General features: G+C 34.2%; 1 protein-coding gene across 1 annotated transcript in view; it reads right to left on the reverse strand.

The window, feature by feature from the left end:
* Window positions 1–216: 216 nt before the first annotated feature.
* LOC129273309 (adhesion G protein-coupled receptor L3-like) overlaps window positions 217–18,786 on the reverse strand; it is a 46,212-nt gene continuing 27,642 nt past the window's right edge. The window contains exons 9-26 of the mRNA XM_054910325.2: window positions 17,982–18,125; window positions 16,334–16,525; window positions 15,865–15,945; window positions 15,006–15,114; window positions 14,421–14,543; window positions 12,382–12,584; window positions 11,812–11,867; window positions 11,248–11,362; window positions 10,420–10,514; window positions 9,780–9,885; window positions 9,398–9,551; window positions 8,888–8,954; window positions 8,487–8,553; window positions 7,827–7,915; window positions 6,572–6,692; window positions 5,685–5,726; window positions 4,933–5,004; window positions 217–2,404 (exon numbers count right to left, since the gene is read on the reverse strand). Of these exons, the coding sequence (XP_054766300.2) occupies window positions 2,309–2,404; window positions 4,933–5,004; window positions 5,685–5,726; window positions 6,572–6,692; window positions 7,827–7,915; window positions 8,487–8,553; window positions 8,888–8,954; window positions 9,398–9,551; window positions 9,780–9,885; window positions 10,420–10,514; window positions 11,248–11,362; window positions 11,812–11,867; window positions 12,382–12,584; window positions 14,421–14,543; window positions 15,006–15,114; window positions 15,865–15,945; window positions 16,334–16,525; window positions 17,982–18,125 (1,932 nt within the window). The 3' untranslated portion in view covers window positions 217–2,308. The remainder of the gene's footprint in view (window positions 2,405–4,932; window positions 5,005–5,684; window positions 5,727–6,571; window positions 6,693–7,826; window positions 7,916–8,486; window positions 8,554–8,887; window positions 8,955–9,397; window positions 9,552–9,779; window positions 9,886–10,419; window positions 10,515–11,247; window positions 11,363–11,811; window positions 11,868–12,381; window positions 12,585–14,420; window positions 14,544–15,005; window positions 15,115–15,864; window positions 15,946–16,333; window positions 16,526–17,981; window positions 18,126–18,786) is intronic.

An 18,786-nucleotide genomic window follows, 5' to 3' on the forward strand; every position in this document is an offset into this window, starting at 1 on the left:
TGCAATATTTTCATCAAGATTGTCGAGGACTGGAAGCCTGTATCTTGCACGTAGTACATGTTAAATTATCTAACAAAATGTATTTGTCACTGTCGGTTTCCTACTTTCTCCCCCATTCCACTGAAAAGTGTTTATTTTTCAAAAATGAGGCCCATTATTCTTAAGAAAACTGAAGAACGATGATAACACTGTGAAACTGAAAAGACAATAAATATATCAGATCATAAATTTATTGAACACTCTTAGAAACAAAATTGTAATAATGACGTAACAGAAATACGCATTGTGAGTTTAATAGGGGCGGCACCATTCCAACGAACGTGTGTTGCTGCCTTCTACTTTCGTTAGTATTTTTGATGGGGGTGTAAAGACAATCTAAAGGCGACATTTATTTTCTTCTATAAACTATTAAAAGGTTTACATGATTCTCTTTTACATACGCTTCTCCCTATATTATCTTCCTTTCCTTATCTTTATTTTTTCTCCATACTTAAAAAATTATACGGACAGTCGCCCCTATCCCCTCCGTGATGCCGCCTGGGGGACTATATGAAATGGTTTTATCATAACTTTGTAAGATCATAACTTCATTTTTTAAATCATATTCTTACTAACATGCTGCAGTCTCATCAGCAAAATGTTGATAGAATGCACTTCCCCTGTTACCATGGTAACCATAGTGTAGCATGCGTAAATTGATCAGCGCGAAAGCACATTTAGTATATTTACAACGTTTATGACATAGATATAGAGCATATTTACATAATACAGTCATAATAATAGAAGACTCTGAAGGGTGTTAGCACTGCGTATAAGCATTCAATAACACGGTTTTAAACTATTTTACAAAATCCTTCTCACACAATTCCAAATTCCCATGTAATACTCTTTTTATGGTATCCGTGAAGTATTGACAAAGAATGCATGGTTGTAACGATCTGCATTATAAACATAAAATAGATTAACGAAAGAAAGCACCACGAACAGCACATCGATGTATGAAATTTCACTCAGTCTTATAACTTCTATTTATCGTATTAAATAGTTTATTGTAAAATAAACCGATTAAACATGTGTACACGGTGGATACATCGGCTCTTTGAAATGGTTATCATACTTCGTTCAAACTGAAGGCAGTAAATATATACAGATACGCGATAAGATATTTCAAGTATGATTACAAGTTATTGGCATTCATTCTTGAATCTTGTTTCTATTTTAAGACTATTTGGTTTCAAATTTGAATGCACTGTCGGGGGGAAATAAAAAGAGTATATCATTAAGAATAAAATGTATTTAAAAAAAAGAATCTATTTAAAAAAATTGTTAATTTTTTTGTCACAAGACAATAATAGGACTATACAATTCACTTTTTTAACCTTTGCCAAAGCTTTTGCTGGCTTTGTATGCAAAACAACGTCAATTTGAGCTACAGAGAATATCTAATTAACAAATCAAATTTCCAGAAATTCACCTTTCCAAGAGCAAAACACGAAAGACAATTGGCAATAAGGGACAACAGTGGTAAAGCTGAATATATAAAGGGGTGCATGGATGGTATCATTTCATTTACTATTGGTATAGGAGTATAAATAAACTAAACATACAAATCAGTTATTCAAGAAATTTGAAATTTCATTTACAATGATGAAATTGTTCAAAAAGCTAGAAATATTTGAAAATCAGTGTGATTAATAAAGTAAACAGTAAATAAGTTAAAAAAGAAAAAAGGTGAATGACTTGAGTAAAAATCTGACATTAAGTATCATTTATCATCTGCGCTGTTGTTCCTTGATTTCATTGTTCATTCCTTTCTTCAAAATCTTTAAATTATTATCCGGAACAAACTTTGAAACTATTGATTTAGAACAACCGAAATGGTACAGATTTCAGACTATACAATCAAGTAAAAGTTGTTCTTTATTATCAATTTCTCAACCTATCATGATAATGAACATGCTTTATTATTCGTCACTATGACAACATGAACAGTATTTCATCAAACCATAAAAACATATAAAGGTATCAAGCTTTCATTTCGATACGTCTTACTTTGCAAGATACAATATGATACGGTGAATTTATCAAAATTTTCATAGATGTAATCTTTGTAAGAATCAATCCAAGATATACTTACAACTTCAGGATTTAGTTATGACTACCCCCTTCAAAAAGACCAACCATGAAATTAAGCTTTAAGCTGTCGATCGGCGAAATTTTGGATGAAAATATCCCCCCCCCCCCCTTACTGGCGAAAGCTGGATCCGCCCCCTGGTGAATCATACATTGGCCTGGATAAGGAGTGCTGTTACTTTTCAGCGGTAGATTTGTCACAGCTTGGTGGGGCTGGGCTTACACGGACCTTACGAATTGTCACAGATGAATGTGTCTTCTTAGTATTGTCCTAAATATAGAAATGATAAATAAAGAGAAACATAAAAAGGAAATGACTGGAACATAGTTCCGACCTGATGGTTAACACTAATAAAATATATTTTTATACTCATCTGATTTTGCATGAATAAAACAATCAAAGATGGTATGTTTTTATAATATATATTAGGCCAATTTGCTTCAGTACAGGAGGTTCTCTTTCTTATTTCATTGAAGAAAAAAAAACAATTTTTTTGTAAAATCATATTTTTATGAAGAAGTATTATGACATGCGGAGTTACAGCAAATGAAAATCATACAATTGATAAGCTAACTTCTTACGTTCCATGTGAAAACAAAATTTAATCAAAAATTATTATTTCGTCTCAGTTGTATAAAAATGAGGATAAATTTTAGGCACTTCATCGATCCATCTCTACAAGTGATATATTACCCCATTCAACACTATATACATGAAAATTATGACAATTCACCGATCAAATTAGTGAACACCAATGTCAAAGCCGCAATAACCGGAAAACAGCGCAATAGATAAATAAAAATTATATGTAAAATGGCGGTAGCTTCAATGCGAGCCATCATATATCATTCACAAACCTAATACATATTTAAAGGAAATTATTGTTTTCCGTTAACCATACAAATCAATATAAATATTGAAGCCTGGTTGCTTGATGCCGCCTCGTCGTCGGTAAATGGTCTTTCAAAGCCGAGTCATTGTTTCGTCCTCACGCTGTGAACACAATTTATCGATATATTTCGCGTTAACTGTAAAATGATATGGATATTGGTAATGTTTGCTTTTATTATTGATTTTGGAATTATTAATGGCTCACATCCACTACGCACTGGGTATAATAATAATAATAATCATTTAGAAAATGTTCCCTCATTCACTTGCTAATGCATGGCGCGTTTTCCTTCAGCAAGAAGTTTACCTACATTGTGCTGCACACAACCCAGGTGAGGTGAATGGGTACCAGGTAGGATTAATTCCTTGAATGCACCAAGCGCCTTTTGCAGCTGGAGCTTTAGCTGGGGTCATGTAGTGCACCACTGAAAAGGCATCTAGATAATCGGTGTCTCATTAATGCTATATATTATTATTCAGGGGCGGCGGAGCGAAGTTAAAAGTGTGGGGGCACAAAGAAAAGGGGCACTACCTTAAAACAAAGAAAAAATGACTTATCTACAGTGGCGTAACGGGTCGAAAATTTTGAGACGGCTAGATATGTCGTATCACGTAAAATTTATAAAAAAAATATTAACATTTTTATAACAAAAATCCAATTTAAATTTGTGATAGATTTTGACATAATATTCAGAAAATAATATATTTCACCATTCTCTCTTTCCTTTTCTCTTTTTTACTTGGTCGTTATTTTTTGGGGGGCGCAAGAACCCCCAAGCCCCCCCCCCCCATCTGTACGAAACTGTTTATCTACCCCCACTCACATGACCTATTACTTAAGGCACGTAGGGTTATCCTTACAAGGTTTTTTTTTCTTAATAACTCGTAACACATAAAAATGAGAATATTGTTTTCTTGTTTCAAAGGGGCACTCGTTACCATAAAAACGGGTCCTTCTCAGGTGAAAGGGGCACAGAACACGTTCGTGAGGGGCACTTTCTTGGATAAAAGGGGCACTGATACGAGAAAGGGCACTTACAAGAAGGCTTTCATTATGCACTTGAAGAAGGAAGCAGAATGACGCTAAATAAAGAAACAGTGCGCTCAACAGGCATGCACGAAAAGAGTGTTTTTTTAAAGAAAACTTAACTGATATGAAGAACAGGCACCTATGAGAAAGCAAAGGGGCACTTGCTCGCACATAAAACATGTCCTCCTCAGGTGAAAGGGGGCACAGTACACGTTCGTGAGGGGGCATTTTTCTAGCGTAAAAAGTGCACTTTTTCAGTGCTTTAAAAAGTGGGGGGAACTGTGCCCCCGGCCCCAGGATCGCCCCCTGCTATTATCAATATTATTGTTATTATTATCATTAATATTATTATTAGTAGTAGTAGTATCATTATTATTATTATAGTTATCATTATTATCATTATCGTCGACCTCCGAGTAGCCAAAGTTGCTATTACTTTATAGTGCTACATCCCTAGACTCATAATCAGGGATGGTGCTGGGTCATATGAGTGCAAGAAGTAACCTCAATTTAAATTCAATGTTAATCTTCTCCTTGAAAATAGGGGTATTACATAATTATTATTATCATTATTACGTATCAGTAATGCTGTTTTCCCTTTTCAACTGTTTATGAGAAATCACTAAGTGCATAGATTAGAATGTCCCGTTTTAGGTCTATAACTTTAATAAAATGTGTATTGAGATGCATAACTTGGTCTACACGTGCTTAGCATGCTTAGAATGCCACTTGTCAGGTTGGAATATCGAAATTTACAGCTCGTGCTCCCAGCTCGCATCAATTGATTAGTGAGATATGAAAGTAACTGTATTTCTAAGATGAATCACCAAGTGCCGCCACCCCCCCCCCCCCTAAACACACACTTTATCAAACTTACAGAAGAATTAGTAAATGAAGCGTTCTGACTGTCACGTGTTTTGCGCATGCTCGATTGGATTGTTCGTCGAACCTGTCAAGAATAATAGCACATCATTTTAGGCATATCAACATTGAGTCTGAGAAAAAAACGAGATTCGCCGATATCATGACTTAAACAGAGATATACATTATAAAGAACACATCCGTAAAATATAGAATCTCCTCTTTCGTGTGACAATGTTGGATGTATATTTCACTTACAGTACAAATATGTAACCCATGAGCATGATGAGTGAGCATTATAATTTCACAACGGAATGTCAACAATTTATTTGGCATCTTAATTTTAAGAGTAAAATCACAAGACCATAAAATTTGATTTCTGCCCTTTTACGGACACTGCAATCAAGAAAATGTGTGTACATAAAAAACCCTCAATATTTGCTAAAAGTATAGATACTGGTATTTTCATACTTTCCAAAATGAAGGCTTTATTGAACCTATACTGATTGGCAGAACCAGTCACTTGTATACTATATGTATCGTTCAGTCAGCAAAATACCAGGATTGGCACATCACGCTAACTGACTAATCTTACGAATACAGACCTACATCAGGCAGTCAATGGTTTCATGAAATTATGGAAATTCAAGTATTATTTTGAACAAACATGACCCTGATATTCTGGTAATTTTTCTTGATTGACAAAATTACAACCCATCAATGTCTGAGAAATAGTTGATTGAAAAATATTGTTTTTTTTTTGCTTACCTCTGAGTTCAGGAAACAGTAAAATAGAGATATGAAGAGTCCCTAGAAATAAAAACATTGATTAACTAGTGTTAGACTCGTTATAAACTTTACAATATTTATAAACATCTTATTACCAAAATTACAGAACTAAATCTACTTAAAACATACTACTTTTGATATGAAAAATAGCATTTACAATTTCTAGGCCTGGATATTACAAGAAAAGTTATATTGGGTTTGGCACTACCTTATGAAATCTATCGGGCATGTGTCCATCACATGCCAAGTAGGTGACGATAGCTTAAAATCAACATATAGATATCATTGACTGATAAACCCTTTTAAGGTTGCCTCCTACTTGGTTCCATTATCAGACTATTGGTCAAAAGTACTAAACACATCGGTTTGATTGATTGATTGATTGATTGATTGATTGATTGATTGATTGATTGATTGATTGATTGATTGATTGATTGATTGATTGATTGATTGATTGATTGATTGATTGATTGATTGATTGATTGATTGATTGATTGATTGATTGATTGATTGATTGATTGATTGATTGATTGATTGATTGATTGATTGATTGATTGATTGATTGATTGATTGGTTGATTGATTGATTGATTGATTATTTGATTGATTGATTGATTGATAGATTGATTGATATCATTAAAACATATCTAGAAAATAAATATGGTACACATGATTTCGATATCTTTTCACCAGGTTAATTTCGTTTAACATGTTAAGAATTATGGAATAAAATGATAATGAACAGAGAATGGATCAAATATATAGTTACAGGAGGGAAGAATCTAAGCATTCAACAGAGGTGAGAGAGGCTTGGGCAGAATGGGAAGCAAGGGGCAAGTTATTGTTTTGTTCTCGAGTAATATTTACCTGTAGAGTATTAAGAAAGTCAAATATGTAGGTCAAAGCATAGTTGAAATGAACAAATGGACCAAGAAGCCATGGAATACCAAGCAGAGGGAGAAGGAGAAAAGAACTACGGACTCCAGCCCTGCATAGAGAAAGAAAAGATACGAGGGTGTTCTAACAACTTCTATAATGACAGGTCATCCTCATATCACTTTTTAATCACAATGAATGAAATTGTCATTATTAACCAAATCGTCATTATCACCATCGTCACAATTTTCGTAATCATTATAAACTTTCTCATCAACATCAATATTATCACCGCAACAACAAAAAAACACCATAGTCCATCCGCACCGTCAATAACCCTTTTCCTTTTAATAATAATAATAATACAGAGTACTTCTAAAGCGTCAAATCCACATTGATTATGTGCTCAAGGCGCTGCGAAAAGGAAATAAGAGAATAATTTCATGGAGCAGGAAGGGACAAAGATAAAAGAAGCACAGTCATGACAATGAAAGGAAACTACTGGAAGGCAATTTTAAACAAATGGGTTTTTAGAGTAATTTTGAAATTATCAATATTTGAAATACTACGAATGGAATATGGCAACTGATTCCACAAGGATGCAAGCAATTTTGAATCAGAAGATATTAAACGTCGAGGAGGATTGTATGGCATCAACAAATTAACATTATATTCTGGGGCAGATCCATGGATACAGTGAAAAACTAACAATAATGGCCCGAATTCACAAAGGTCGACTAAAGTTATACCGGCGTATAAAACGCGTCATTTGACGTAATTTTAATCCATGGACTAAAGTTAGCACCGGGGTATAACTCAACCGTGGGTCAAATTTAACCCCGGGTGCTAAAGTTAGTCCATGGATTAGTTAGTCCACCGTTTGTGAATAGCGCGGTGGACTAACTTTATACCCGGGTGTTAGTTAACCCCGGGCTAAATTTAACCCCGGTATAACTTTAGTCCACCTTTGTGAATTCGGGCCATTTAAACTTAAATACAATACGGTACTCCCCCCCCCCCCCTCTCTCTCTCTTTCTCAATCTCTTTCCTTTTCTGTCTGTCTCTGTCTTTCTTTCTCAGTCCCCCTACCCCACTATCTCCTCCTTCCACATCCCTCTCCTCATGATACCCATTAACATACAAAGGGGGACGCTTGGGGGCAATGGTCCTTGTTCACACCTTTTTAAAAATGTTGCCCCATACTCCACACCCCCTCAAAACTCATTACACCATTTGTGATACCTACTTGATGAGATCTATTTGTCCGACTTCATTTTGTTTCTTTGAAGCTGTGATGACCGTCTTTACCACCAGAATGAGAATTACAAGATTTATCTGAAAGATATCATCACAGATAAGCTATCGTTATAACTTCATAGTCATACTATTACTAGTACACAAGCATGACAAGTACACTTTTAAATTCGAAACTATTATATACGAATAACAAGATTCTCATTGCTTGAAAGCCACGGGTACCCAACAAATGTGAAAAAATATGAATAAAAAAAACATTGCAATATTATATTACATTTGCAATATGAAACAAATGATAATCTAGGATTTATATAGCGCATCTATCCACCTTGTTAGGTGCCCAAGGCTAGTCTGCCTATTCCTGTGTGCGGCATAGCTTACTTCTTGCCGGTACCCATTTACCTCACCTGGGTTGAGTGCAGCACAATGTGGGTAAATAGTAGAAAATAGGGGAAGAATGTCTTTTTAAATGGGTCTGTTATGAATATCTTAACTCAATGCTTACTCGTTTGTCACAAATTCAACAAGGCTTGTATTACATTTAATTTAATTCACAATTGAAACCATTAAACCAACCGATGGTCAGCCATTGGTTTGTTTATCTGTGTGGAGTCGGTTTCTCTTGTGCAACTCTGACGTTATTACTCACCATCATGATAGGAATAGCAGGTCCAATAAAAAACCAGATTGTGTTATCCATCGTGGACAACCAGCAACTGAGGATGAAAGATATTAGAGTTTGGGAATGAGAAGTCACCATGTATCTATTCATTAAACCATTATGATCTCTTTCTGAATGTACACCCAAGAGAGACAAATAATGGTGGTGGTAAAATGGTCACTTAGTTTGTTCTCAATGCTGTGGAGACAACTGTAATGAGCTGAAGAAACGAATCGGTTCTTTGGGTGAGAATCTTATGAATGGCCTTTTTTTAATATCAAGTATGGTTGAATTATGAATTGAAAACAATTGTTACACAACTTCATCTGTAATATTAAGGCTCAAAACAGGGAAATCTATATTAGGATTAACAGGAGTTTTCTACTTACGCATTTCCGACGCCATAGCTTGCATGCTTTAGGCCACCAGCTATACCCACGATGACTGCCGGTATTCCTGAAAAATGAAGACAGTCAAAATCTTACTCTTGGGTGTTTGATTATACTGTACGATTAAAGGTCTCCACATTGAGATAAAGTCTGCATGATATTAGTTCCGAATTACAAAATAATTATCCTTCGAATACTGCCCGATATATTTTACCTGTATTTTTGCGACTTGCTATTGAGTAAAAGAATGAATAAAGCATTTATATTTTTCATGAATGATTGACATTATCATAGCTTCCAATGCTAAGTGAAAGTTGAATGTTTTTGTTTGTTTCTTTTCATTGCTCAAATTAAAATCATTCCATTGAAAGTATGAATAAGAATTTTCCCATCATTAGACTAATATCATGGTTAAACTTTTTTATGTCGACTGGTTCCCAAGCACTGTCTGACAGTAAAACAAAAATATACTGATATTTTATAAAAAGAGTTAGCTATGATGAGACCTACCCCACCCGACTAAAAAGTAGATCCATGTTCGAGGTCTCTCCGACTCAAACACTCTGATAATCTGACGATAGAGATGTACGCCCTCTACGAGCATCCAACAGATCACTGCTTCATAGAAGAAATGTAGTAGGAACGCCACAGCCTTACAGATGGGCTGATGGATGGATTGATTTAAAATGGATAAAGAGGAAAGAAGATAATGAAAGATAAAAAGCGATGGTTGCATAACATTTTTACTCTTAAACGAAGTTATGTCCGTGAAATCATTTTAAGAAATAATGACTTATTGGCATTTTTGTGGAAGTTTTTAAATAAATAAAAAATACTGAAAAAGAAATGCAAACTGCAATTATCTTTGTGAATACATGGATTTTAAACATACCGGTTTGCTAGTTCTGTCTATTCCTGCTAGGAATGTGACGTCAGCAAGTAAAATGGCGATCATCAGGTTGACATGTACAACCACACGATCAGCTGTCATAGAGTGTCTAGGAAAGAAAAAGAAACGTAGACCTAGACGCTACCTTCATAAGGTGTCAATGACTCACAATTTCACAATTATGTTTGAAATTCACTTTGGATATACTTACGAACATAAACTGCACAAGGGTAAAATAATTTGAGGTACAAAAGGGGTCTTAATGTTGAAGTTATTCGATTTCCTTAAAAAAGTAATATCGATAAGATCCTTTCCTCTCTATTCAATATGGTTCTTCTTTTTTTTTTTTTACCTTCCCCTTCTTTCATTTCTAATACCTTGAAAATTACAGAGACAGATCTCCATACACCAAAAGTAACTCCCTCCCCCTTTCCCGTAGCACAGCCCGCCAAAGTGATTAGCAGGAACTATTATCTTTTATTGTATTGATGCTTTTTATATGAAACAAAAAATCAAGACGATAAAAGCAAAGGGAAGGAGAGTAAGAGAGTAACAGGAGAGGAGAGAAAGGAAGGGCTGCCTCGATCATAAACAGTGCCAACTTATTTGTTATTATTATTATTAAAACAAAGAATTTATTCACCTGAGAACAAAGAATATGATGAGACTGATGACAAGAGATGCCACAGAAAGTCCTAAACCAGCGTAGGTCAAGATGTCAGAGGCAAGATCGTATTTCTGTTGGTTTTAACAAAAAAAATAAGTAGAACCTTACTTCAGACAGAATATTATAGCCATTTGAAGCTATCTCCTTGCAACGATACTTGGTGTACTGTGAACAATTAAAATGTTTAGCGTCGGGCAGACGAGTGTTCTAGTAATCGGCTGCGAAAAAAAATGGTTCGGTCCATACGCCTACACTTTATAAAACCAGAGCGACTGTACGAAAGTTTGGCAGGAGCCGTGCGATTTCTCAAAACTCGACCTTTCTTGAAAACATGCAGTCCCTTTATGATGTCCGAACCAGAACATCCATGCACAATTTTGTGGGGGGGGTCATAAAACACCGTGTATTGAATGTAATTACGCAATAATCCTTTTTTTTTATTAAACCGTATTACTTATATAATGTTATCATCGTGATACGATAACTCAATCTCTGCAGCAAAACTTTCAGTCCCGCTTCAGTCCCAAATCACTTGTTCAGTGTGCTGTCAGCATCTTCTTGCATTGACTTTTCTCTTGTAATCTGAAGCGGCTTCTCCAATTTCTTTCTACATGCGCTTTAAAAAAAATATTATTTCAACATTTTAGATCATAAAGTTCAGATCTGCAAGAAATGGACACGTCATTGTTTATTGCGTAACGTTGAACGAAGGAATTAATTTTGATATGCAGTGCACTATATACACAATAAAAAAAATACCATAGTAATTCCATTGTTTTAATATGGTGTTTCTTTCATATATACCTGAGGTTCTTTGGATAAGCTCATCAAGATTGAGAAACTAGTGGTGTGATTACAGAAACATGTAATACCAGTCAGAGAACTGTTCTCCATGTTACAACCATAAGAACTCCATCGTCTACAACGAAAGGAGAAAAAGGAAAGTCGTATAGCGTTTATCTTAATACTACGTAGGTCAACCAGAGACGCAGTCTTTAGAATCGCAAACGACTAGCTCTCAATCATCAAGATGTCAGGTCGGAGAATAAAGGCAATGAAATAAACATCAGTCTATCGACTCTCATTTTTTTTATATGCAGTATTATGTTTGTTCGTTTATTTTCATCTGCATTTATTACAATAAATTATAAAATAATATCATATTGAAATGGGTTTTTATGACACAGAACGGAGATAATCTGATGTTTATGATAAAAGACGATATACCAGATAACAATGGTATGTGGTGAGTTAAATTAACATGAAGTGAGGTACTTGGTAATAGTATGAAATCGAATTGCAGTTTTAAGGGAAATTTCATTCTTATAGGTTTAATCCCATTGATAATGAATAAATGAATATACTTACTTTGATTCCACATCCCAGAATTTGCAGCTCGGAAATCTGTATTCATCAATATCATCCTAGGCGAATGATAAAGAAAGTTAAAATACAGTGATATTCTTGATCTATTCCTACATTATCTCCACTATAAACTACTGACCATTTGAATTATGTTATTCCAATATGTCCAATGTAAAGTGTTCATGTGATTCCAGTAGTTAGGTGTGTAGTATACATGCGTGTAGCAGCACTTTCTCTACAAAAGAAAAGCCAGAGAATCAAATTTACCTTTTGCCCCTGTCTTACCTAACGTTCACCCTTACAAACTATCCATTTTATGTAATTGGGATATAAACAACGGATGACAGGAAAAAATATTTCACAAATCCTTAAACAAGACTTGATTGTGTTCACAATGATACGACCTGTCATGTTGACTCTGTGGTAGAGTACTCCCCTAAAAAGGAGATCGTGGGTTATCTTCTGACCTCTTGTCTGATAGTGGGGAACGGTAATGATATGCAAGCCCTATTGGGAGAGCAATTCCTAATTGTTCTAAGTTGGCTACTCTGATTATCTTATAATTATACTCACTTTGGTAAAGCTTAAGGTGAATCGAAAAGGCACAGATTCTTGCGAAGAGTCAAAGTATACCACAGCTGATATGATATCAGTTACGATTACATCCTCCTCGAAGACAACGACGTCGTCTTCTGATGATCCTATCTGAAATTGGTTAAATATGGCGCCCAAGGTTGAGTAGGTCGTCACTCCGATGGTTATGTTTTGATCAGCATCTGTTCGTTAAAAATGATTATCGATTTTCTTGTTACCATTATTATTCTACTTATCATTACCATCTTTTTCATTACCATTACATGATCGTTACCAATAAATTTCATTAAAATCATAATTATATTATCATTATTAATATTATCATTTATATTTTAAACGTGTAGTACTACTGCTTTTACTATACTACTACTATTACTTATAATGATAATAATACTAATGATAATAATAATAATAGTAATAATGATAATAATAATAATAGTAATAATGACCATTATTCTAATAATAACAGGAAAATTAATATTAATCATCATCACCATAAAACTATGTTTATAAATATTATAATCATCGTCTTGTCATTATCATTAGATATTAACTTTGAATGTGATTATCTTTAGTAGATATGAATGTCTTAATGCGTAGTGCTACTGCTTTTACTAACACTACTACTACTACTACTACTAATAATAATAATAATATTATTATTATTAATGATAAAGATAATAATAATAATGATGATGATAATAATAATAATGATAATAAACAAAAAATAATAATAATAGTAATAATGATGAAGAAGAAGAAAGTTAATATTAATGATCATCACAATAAAACTATGTTTATAAATATTATAATCATCGATCACATTGTTATAATCATCATCGCCTTGTTGTTATTAAGATTAGATATTAACTTTATGAACATGATTATCTTTAGTAGATATGAATGTCCTAATGAATGCTGGGTAATGAGATTATTTTGGATTACTGCTTCTTTGTTTCCTTCTTCTTTTCTCATAAGCAAACGATATTAAATGAGAGACTGTGTTGATTTTATCGCATGGTGGCGCATTTTCACAATCATAATTTGAGACATCAATTAATAAATAAAAGAGGAAAATGAAACGAGAGGACATAGGTATGCATTAAAATAATTATACCAACGTTGAAAGTACTCCTCACTGTTTTTGTTCATTATAAAAAAGCCACCTAAGATCAAACCGAAAAGGAATATCAATTTCGTATCATTTCTCATTTATCAAAGAAATTCTATAACGCTACCGTGTTACTCCTATATTTACTTCATCGATGTGGGTCTCTATGAAAGATCGAATGATTGATAACATTTTGTTGTTGTTTTTTGCACGTAAGAGTTAATTCCCCTAAACAGCATTATTATTATTTCAATGATAAATATAATAGAGGTTGTTTTTACATTGCGCACAAATCACTAGCGTACCTAACGGAGGGGGGGGGGCGCAGGGGGGCAGACTGCCCACCCCCCCCCCTGACGAGTCACAACTCATGCAGGGGACGTACCCCTGCCCCACTGACGAGTCACAACGGATCCATTTGTAATGTTGTAAATGTAAAAATGCAATGAAAACCTACGTGTGCCCCCTCTTTTGAACCTGAAGACATTTTTTTTTTTGCTTGTCAATTTTTTTCGGGTAAGAAATCCTTTTATTTTTGGTTGAAGACCTTTTTTTTTTTTTTTTCCGAGGACGAAATCTCCTTCAAAAAATTTGCCCCCCCCCCTTTGGAAAATCCTAGGTACGCCGCTGGCACAAATGCACATTGTTAGGTGCTCAAGGGGCCGTTCCTATTATATTACCCGGCTAAGTTAGTCTATCGATTCTGGTTTTCACATACTTTTTAGGAATTACTTCCTCCCGCCAATCATTTACCTCAAATGGATTGAATGCAGCGCATTGTGTGTCAAATTATTGCTGAATGAAATTGCGCATATTTTTTTTTTGCAAAATCTTGTTGCAAAACACAAAGGTGCAGATAATAATATTAATTCGCTAAAACGATAGAATTATTACATGGTGTATTTACCTGAGTTGGAACTTTGTTGTTTACAAAAGAACTTCTTCGGAAAAGAATACTGGTTTCTTTCTGTATCTACAGAGAGGTCATTCATGCACAGCTCTCTAGTTGTAGATCGCTGAATCTCAAGAACTATTGAGGAAATGAAAACGAGATTTGCCCGGTCACTCAATAAACTAGATTCGAATTTCGATACTTTGGAGCGGGGACTTCCTTATGTCAACCCGTTTCAGCATTTTAATCTCATTTCCTGATAATACCTCGATAACAAATCATAACTTTTGAAAGTTAGCGTTTTATAACATTATTTGAAATGACCATGTTGCATAATGAAACAATACAGATTTTTTATATCAAAATAATAATTCGTTATATTTTTAATACTCACACGTTTTACAAGCTCTCACCCCGATCGTCAGACGGCCCAAGATATAATAAAAAAATTATTACAATCTTTGTGCTAAAAAGTATACAAAGTGTGCATGGAAACTAAATATAAAAAAATAGATCAAATTTGATTCGATTTATAACAAATAATGTTGATCATGAATGACAGATACCATGGTTATTATTCTATACTTGGTTGACACTCACCGAAGGTATCACGAATAATACTAATATTCTCTCCTGGTTTAAGATCATCACCAAGATCCAATACACGTTCATCAATAAGAGTAGGGATGTCAAGAGGTTGAAAATCGTTCTAAATAATTGTAAGATGGGATAATAGAATATGATATATTCACCGTAAGAAACTGACACTACAGTTGGAGTCCATACAGCACCACACCCTAAGGTGCTAAAATTACACCCTGAAGATTGAGCATTACACCAAAGAATATTAAAAGTAACAACCAAACGTGCTGTAAAAACACCAATTGGTGTTGAACTAATACTAGAAATGTACACCGGTTTAAAATGACTGGTATAGTGTCCCCTTTGCAAACCAATTAACACCATAGTTCATATGTAAAGGCCTATTGATATTATTATCATGTAAATTCTGTGATCAATTTCGATTAAATTAAGTCGAGATAAGAATGGAATAGAAAGATTATTTCATCTTCTTTTTTATTTTACTAAATTATGATAACTTTGAATTAAAGTTAATTGTATTTTCCTTGAAATCTATTTTGATAATCATCTCTTACCTGAAAATTGCTATTAAAACGGCCACTTATCAAGAAGTTCGAACCTCTATTCCATGTATTCATGTTACAAAGTTCTTGATTCAATAAGGAACCATTCAAGATTCTTTATACAACCCGAAGAAGAAGCCAGTCATTTTTATAGGCTTCTTTACACCATCAAGATGTCATTGTAAAAAGAACATATAAGGGTTCCTTGAAGAACAAAAACAAATATAAAGAACAGTTTAGAAACCTTGTTTCTGTTCCTTTAAAGAACCTTAAAAGAATGCAAATACGAGACAGGGTTCTGATATTTCGCATACCTGTGAGGATAGTTCCCAGTCATTAGACTTGTTTGGAGATGAAGGTGAAAGAAGTTCATTGGCGGCAAAAGACCAGGTAGGCTGGAGACAAAATAATGAAGAAAAGAAATGGTCAATTTGAATGCTGTCATAGCAATAAAGCATTTTATTAGATCAAACTGATTTGCATGTCATGGATAGGTAAAGTAAAAATACACATCTTATTGTATATTAACGTGCAGCCTTTTCATCACATCTCTCCTCTATTTCTCTCTCTCTCTCTCTCTCTCACTCTACAAACGGGATATTGTCCAAGCACAAACATCATAGACCTGATAGACATTTATCTCCTGCCAATTGTTGAGATGAGACAATATTCTTTGGTTGTTGAGAAGTACTGTTATCTGACTTGTAATTGTCAGGTTGTTAGTGCTGAATGCTGATAGCTTTAATTAAATGGTTCGCTTGACAATGTGAGTTTAGAGCTTACTGAATCTGATTGGAGAGTCTTCCAAATATCACTATTCCTCGCAGCGGAATCCGCTGCTTCAATGGCGGAGAATCTTCCACCAATCAAATACAAGCTTTCAGGTTCTGTTACAAGTAGTTTTACGACGGTCGTTACGACGGGTTCAAACAAAGAAACAGTCTCGCTGTGGAACCGGACGCTTGAATTAAAAGTCTGTTGTGTACAGAAAGAGAAGTGGAGTGGAGATAACTGAATTAATTTAAATATACAGTAAATGAAATGGTACAAGATTAATTAATAAATAAAAATAGATGGAAAAGAGAGAAAGAAAGAAAGAAAGAAAGAAAGAAAGAAAGAAAGAAAGAAAGAAAGAAAGAAAGAAAGAAAGAAAGAAAGAAAGAAAGAAAGAAAGAAAGAAAGAAAGAAAGAAAGAAAGAAAGAAAGAAAGAAAGAAAGAAAGAAAGAAAAAAAGAAAAAAAGAAAAAAAGAAAAAAAGAAAAGAAAAAAAGAAAAAAAGAAAAAAAGAAAAAAAGAAAAAAAGAAAAAAAGAAAAAAAGAAAAAAAGAAAAAAAGAAAAAAAGAAAAAAAGAAAAAAAGAAAAAAAGAAAAAAAGAAAAAAAGAAAAAAAGAAAAAAAGAAAAAAAGAAAAAAAGAAAAAAAGAAAAAAAGAAAAAAAGAAAAAAAGAAAGAAAGAAAGAAAGAAAGAAAAAAGTATTGGAAAGAAATGAAAAATAAATAGATGAATTAGTCAATACGTTAGTAAATCTATTAATAATATATACCTATATATAGAAGAATTGTTCAAATGTTAACTTCGTGAATTAAATTACAAAATTATGATAAACTACAACTAACATGTTTGATCATGAATTCACATCAATTCAAATCCATAAAAAAATAATGAGCTTACTAATTTGAAAAAAAAAAATCTTTAAATTCGTTTTACCCGTGAGAACGCTATGACTGTCATTGGAAAACTGCAATTCCTCTTCTCATTTTCAAACAAAACATTTTCGTCTGCAAAATGCGAAATTGTTTGGTTATGTCGTCTTCCATTTCAATAATCTATCCATTTTCAAAACCAACTCCATATTGCCATCATTTCAAAGCATATATATCTCTGTGACCGAGATCATCCATGGAAGGCCATCGACATCATAACCGTCCATCCAGAAAACATATTTCTTTGCATAATCTCGTTCAATAACTCGGTCCGTAATATGTCATCAATCTCACTATCATGTGTATCCCTCGGGATAATAGAAATAGGGTTTGGAAATTCTTGCGAAAATGCTCCCTCTGGAGTGGAGAAGGTGCATACCATAGAGATATATTATTAGTTTGCGTATATCTCTATGGTTCATACCTAGTTTGTAAGGGCAAGCCAGGGTGCTAAGATGCGTCGTTCTTGGCCCCGTTTTACAAAGAGTTACCATTGATCAACCTCAACTGTACATGTTAGCTTTCCATAGTTGTGGTTGATCAGATCAATCACAACTCTTTGTAAGACGGGGCCCTGATGTATTAAGCGCTAATATAGAAGAGGTGATGACATTGAGAATATGCCGAGAAACGAATAATGAGGTTCCTAGCTATTCATAGTTTTACCCACAAAAAGATAACCCGTATCCAATTATCAACATAAAATATGATCACATATATTATTCACCTTCCTCTTGTCACCCATCATAATGAAGAATTCTTCATCTCCACTCATGTAGGCAATTTGAAATGCATCAATCCTGCGATTGAAGTCAGCAGCCATTCCTTGAGTTACAATGCCAATAATCGTCCGAAATTCATTGAATAGTATCTATCAAAGCAAAGTAATATTAGATATCACCATTGGTATCAAAATGGAATGGCGAAATGGAAAATCACCAAGTTAGCACGTTGCACTACTTACAGCACATAACCATCATTTCCCATCTGCAAATGGCAATGATTTCTTGATCTTTTGTTGAATTCTTTCCTCCTTCGTTTTTTTTTTTTTTTTTTTTTTTTTTTAGTTTTCCCTTCTTAAAAGATAAGGGAAAGGGGGCACGTGTCCAATTCAAAATAATTTTTTACCTGTCGAATATTTTGACGAGTCCCCCCTCCCTCCTTCATCGACTAGTGCTCATCATTTTTTTAAGTGCCCCCCCCCCCTTGTAAATCATCGATCCACCCCCTTCATCTATAACCATGGTAACTCTGCACTCATGCAGTGAGTCTTGTCCATTAGTAGATGAGTTCATTTATCATTTAAGATGTGATCAACAATACAACACTTGTCAAGATCACGAATGGTTTCTCTTTGTAATCGATAACCTTGAATGTTACAAAGGTGGCATGAGAGAGATTGAGTGGCTGACAGGTTGGGTGTAAGAGAGAGAGAGAGGGGGGGGGGAGGTGGATGGTTACACAGATAATAGAGGAACACACTGAGGCATACAGTGGAAAAGATTGTTATCGGGTATCATGCGAACTTCATC

Source organism: Lytechinus pictus, chromosome 12 (genome assembly GCF_037042905.1).
Source record: "Lytechinus pictus isolate F3 Inbred chromosome 12, Lp3.0, whole genome shotgun sequence".
NCBI lineage: Eukaryota > Metazoa > Echinodermata > Echinoidea > Temnopleuroida > Toxopneustidae > Lytechinus > Lytechinus pictus.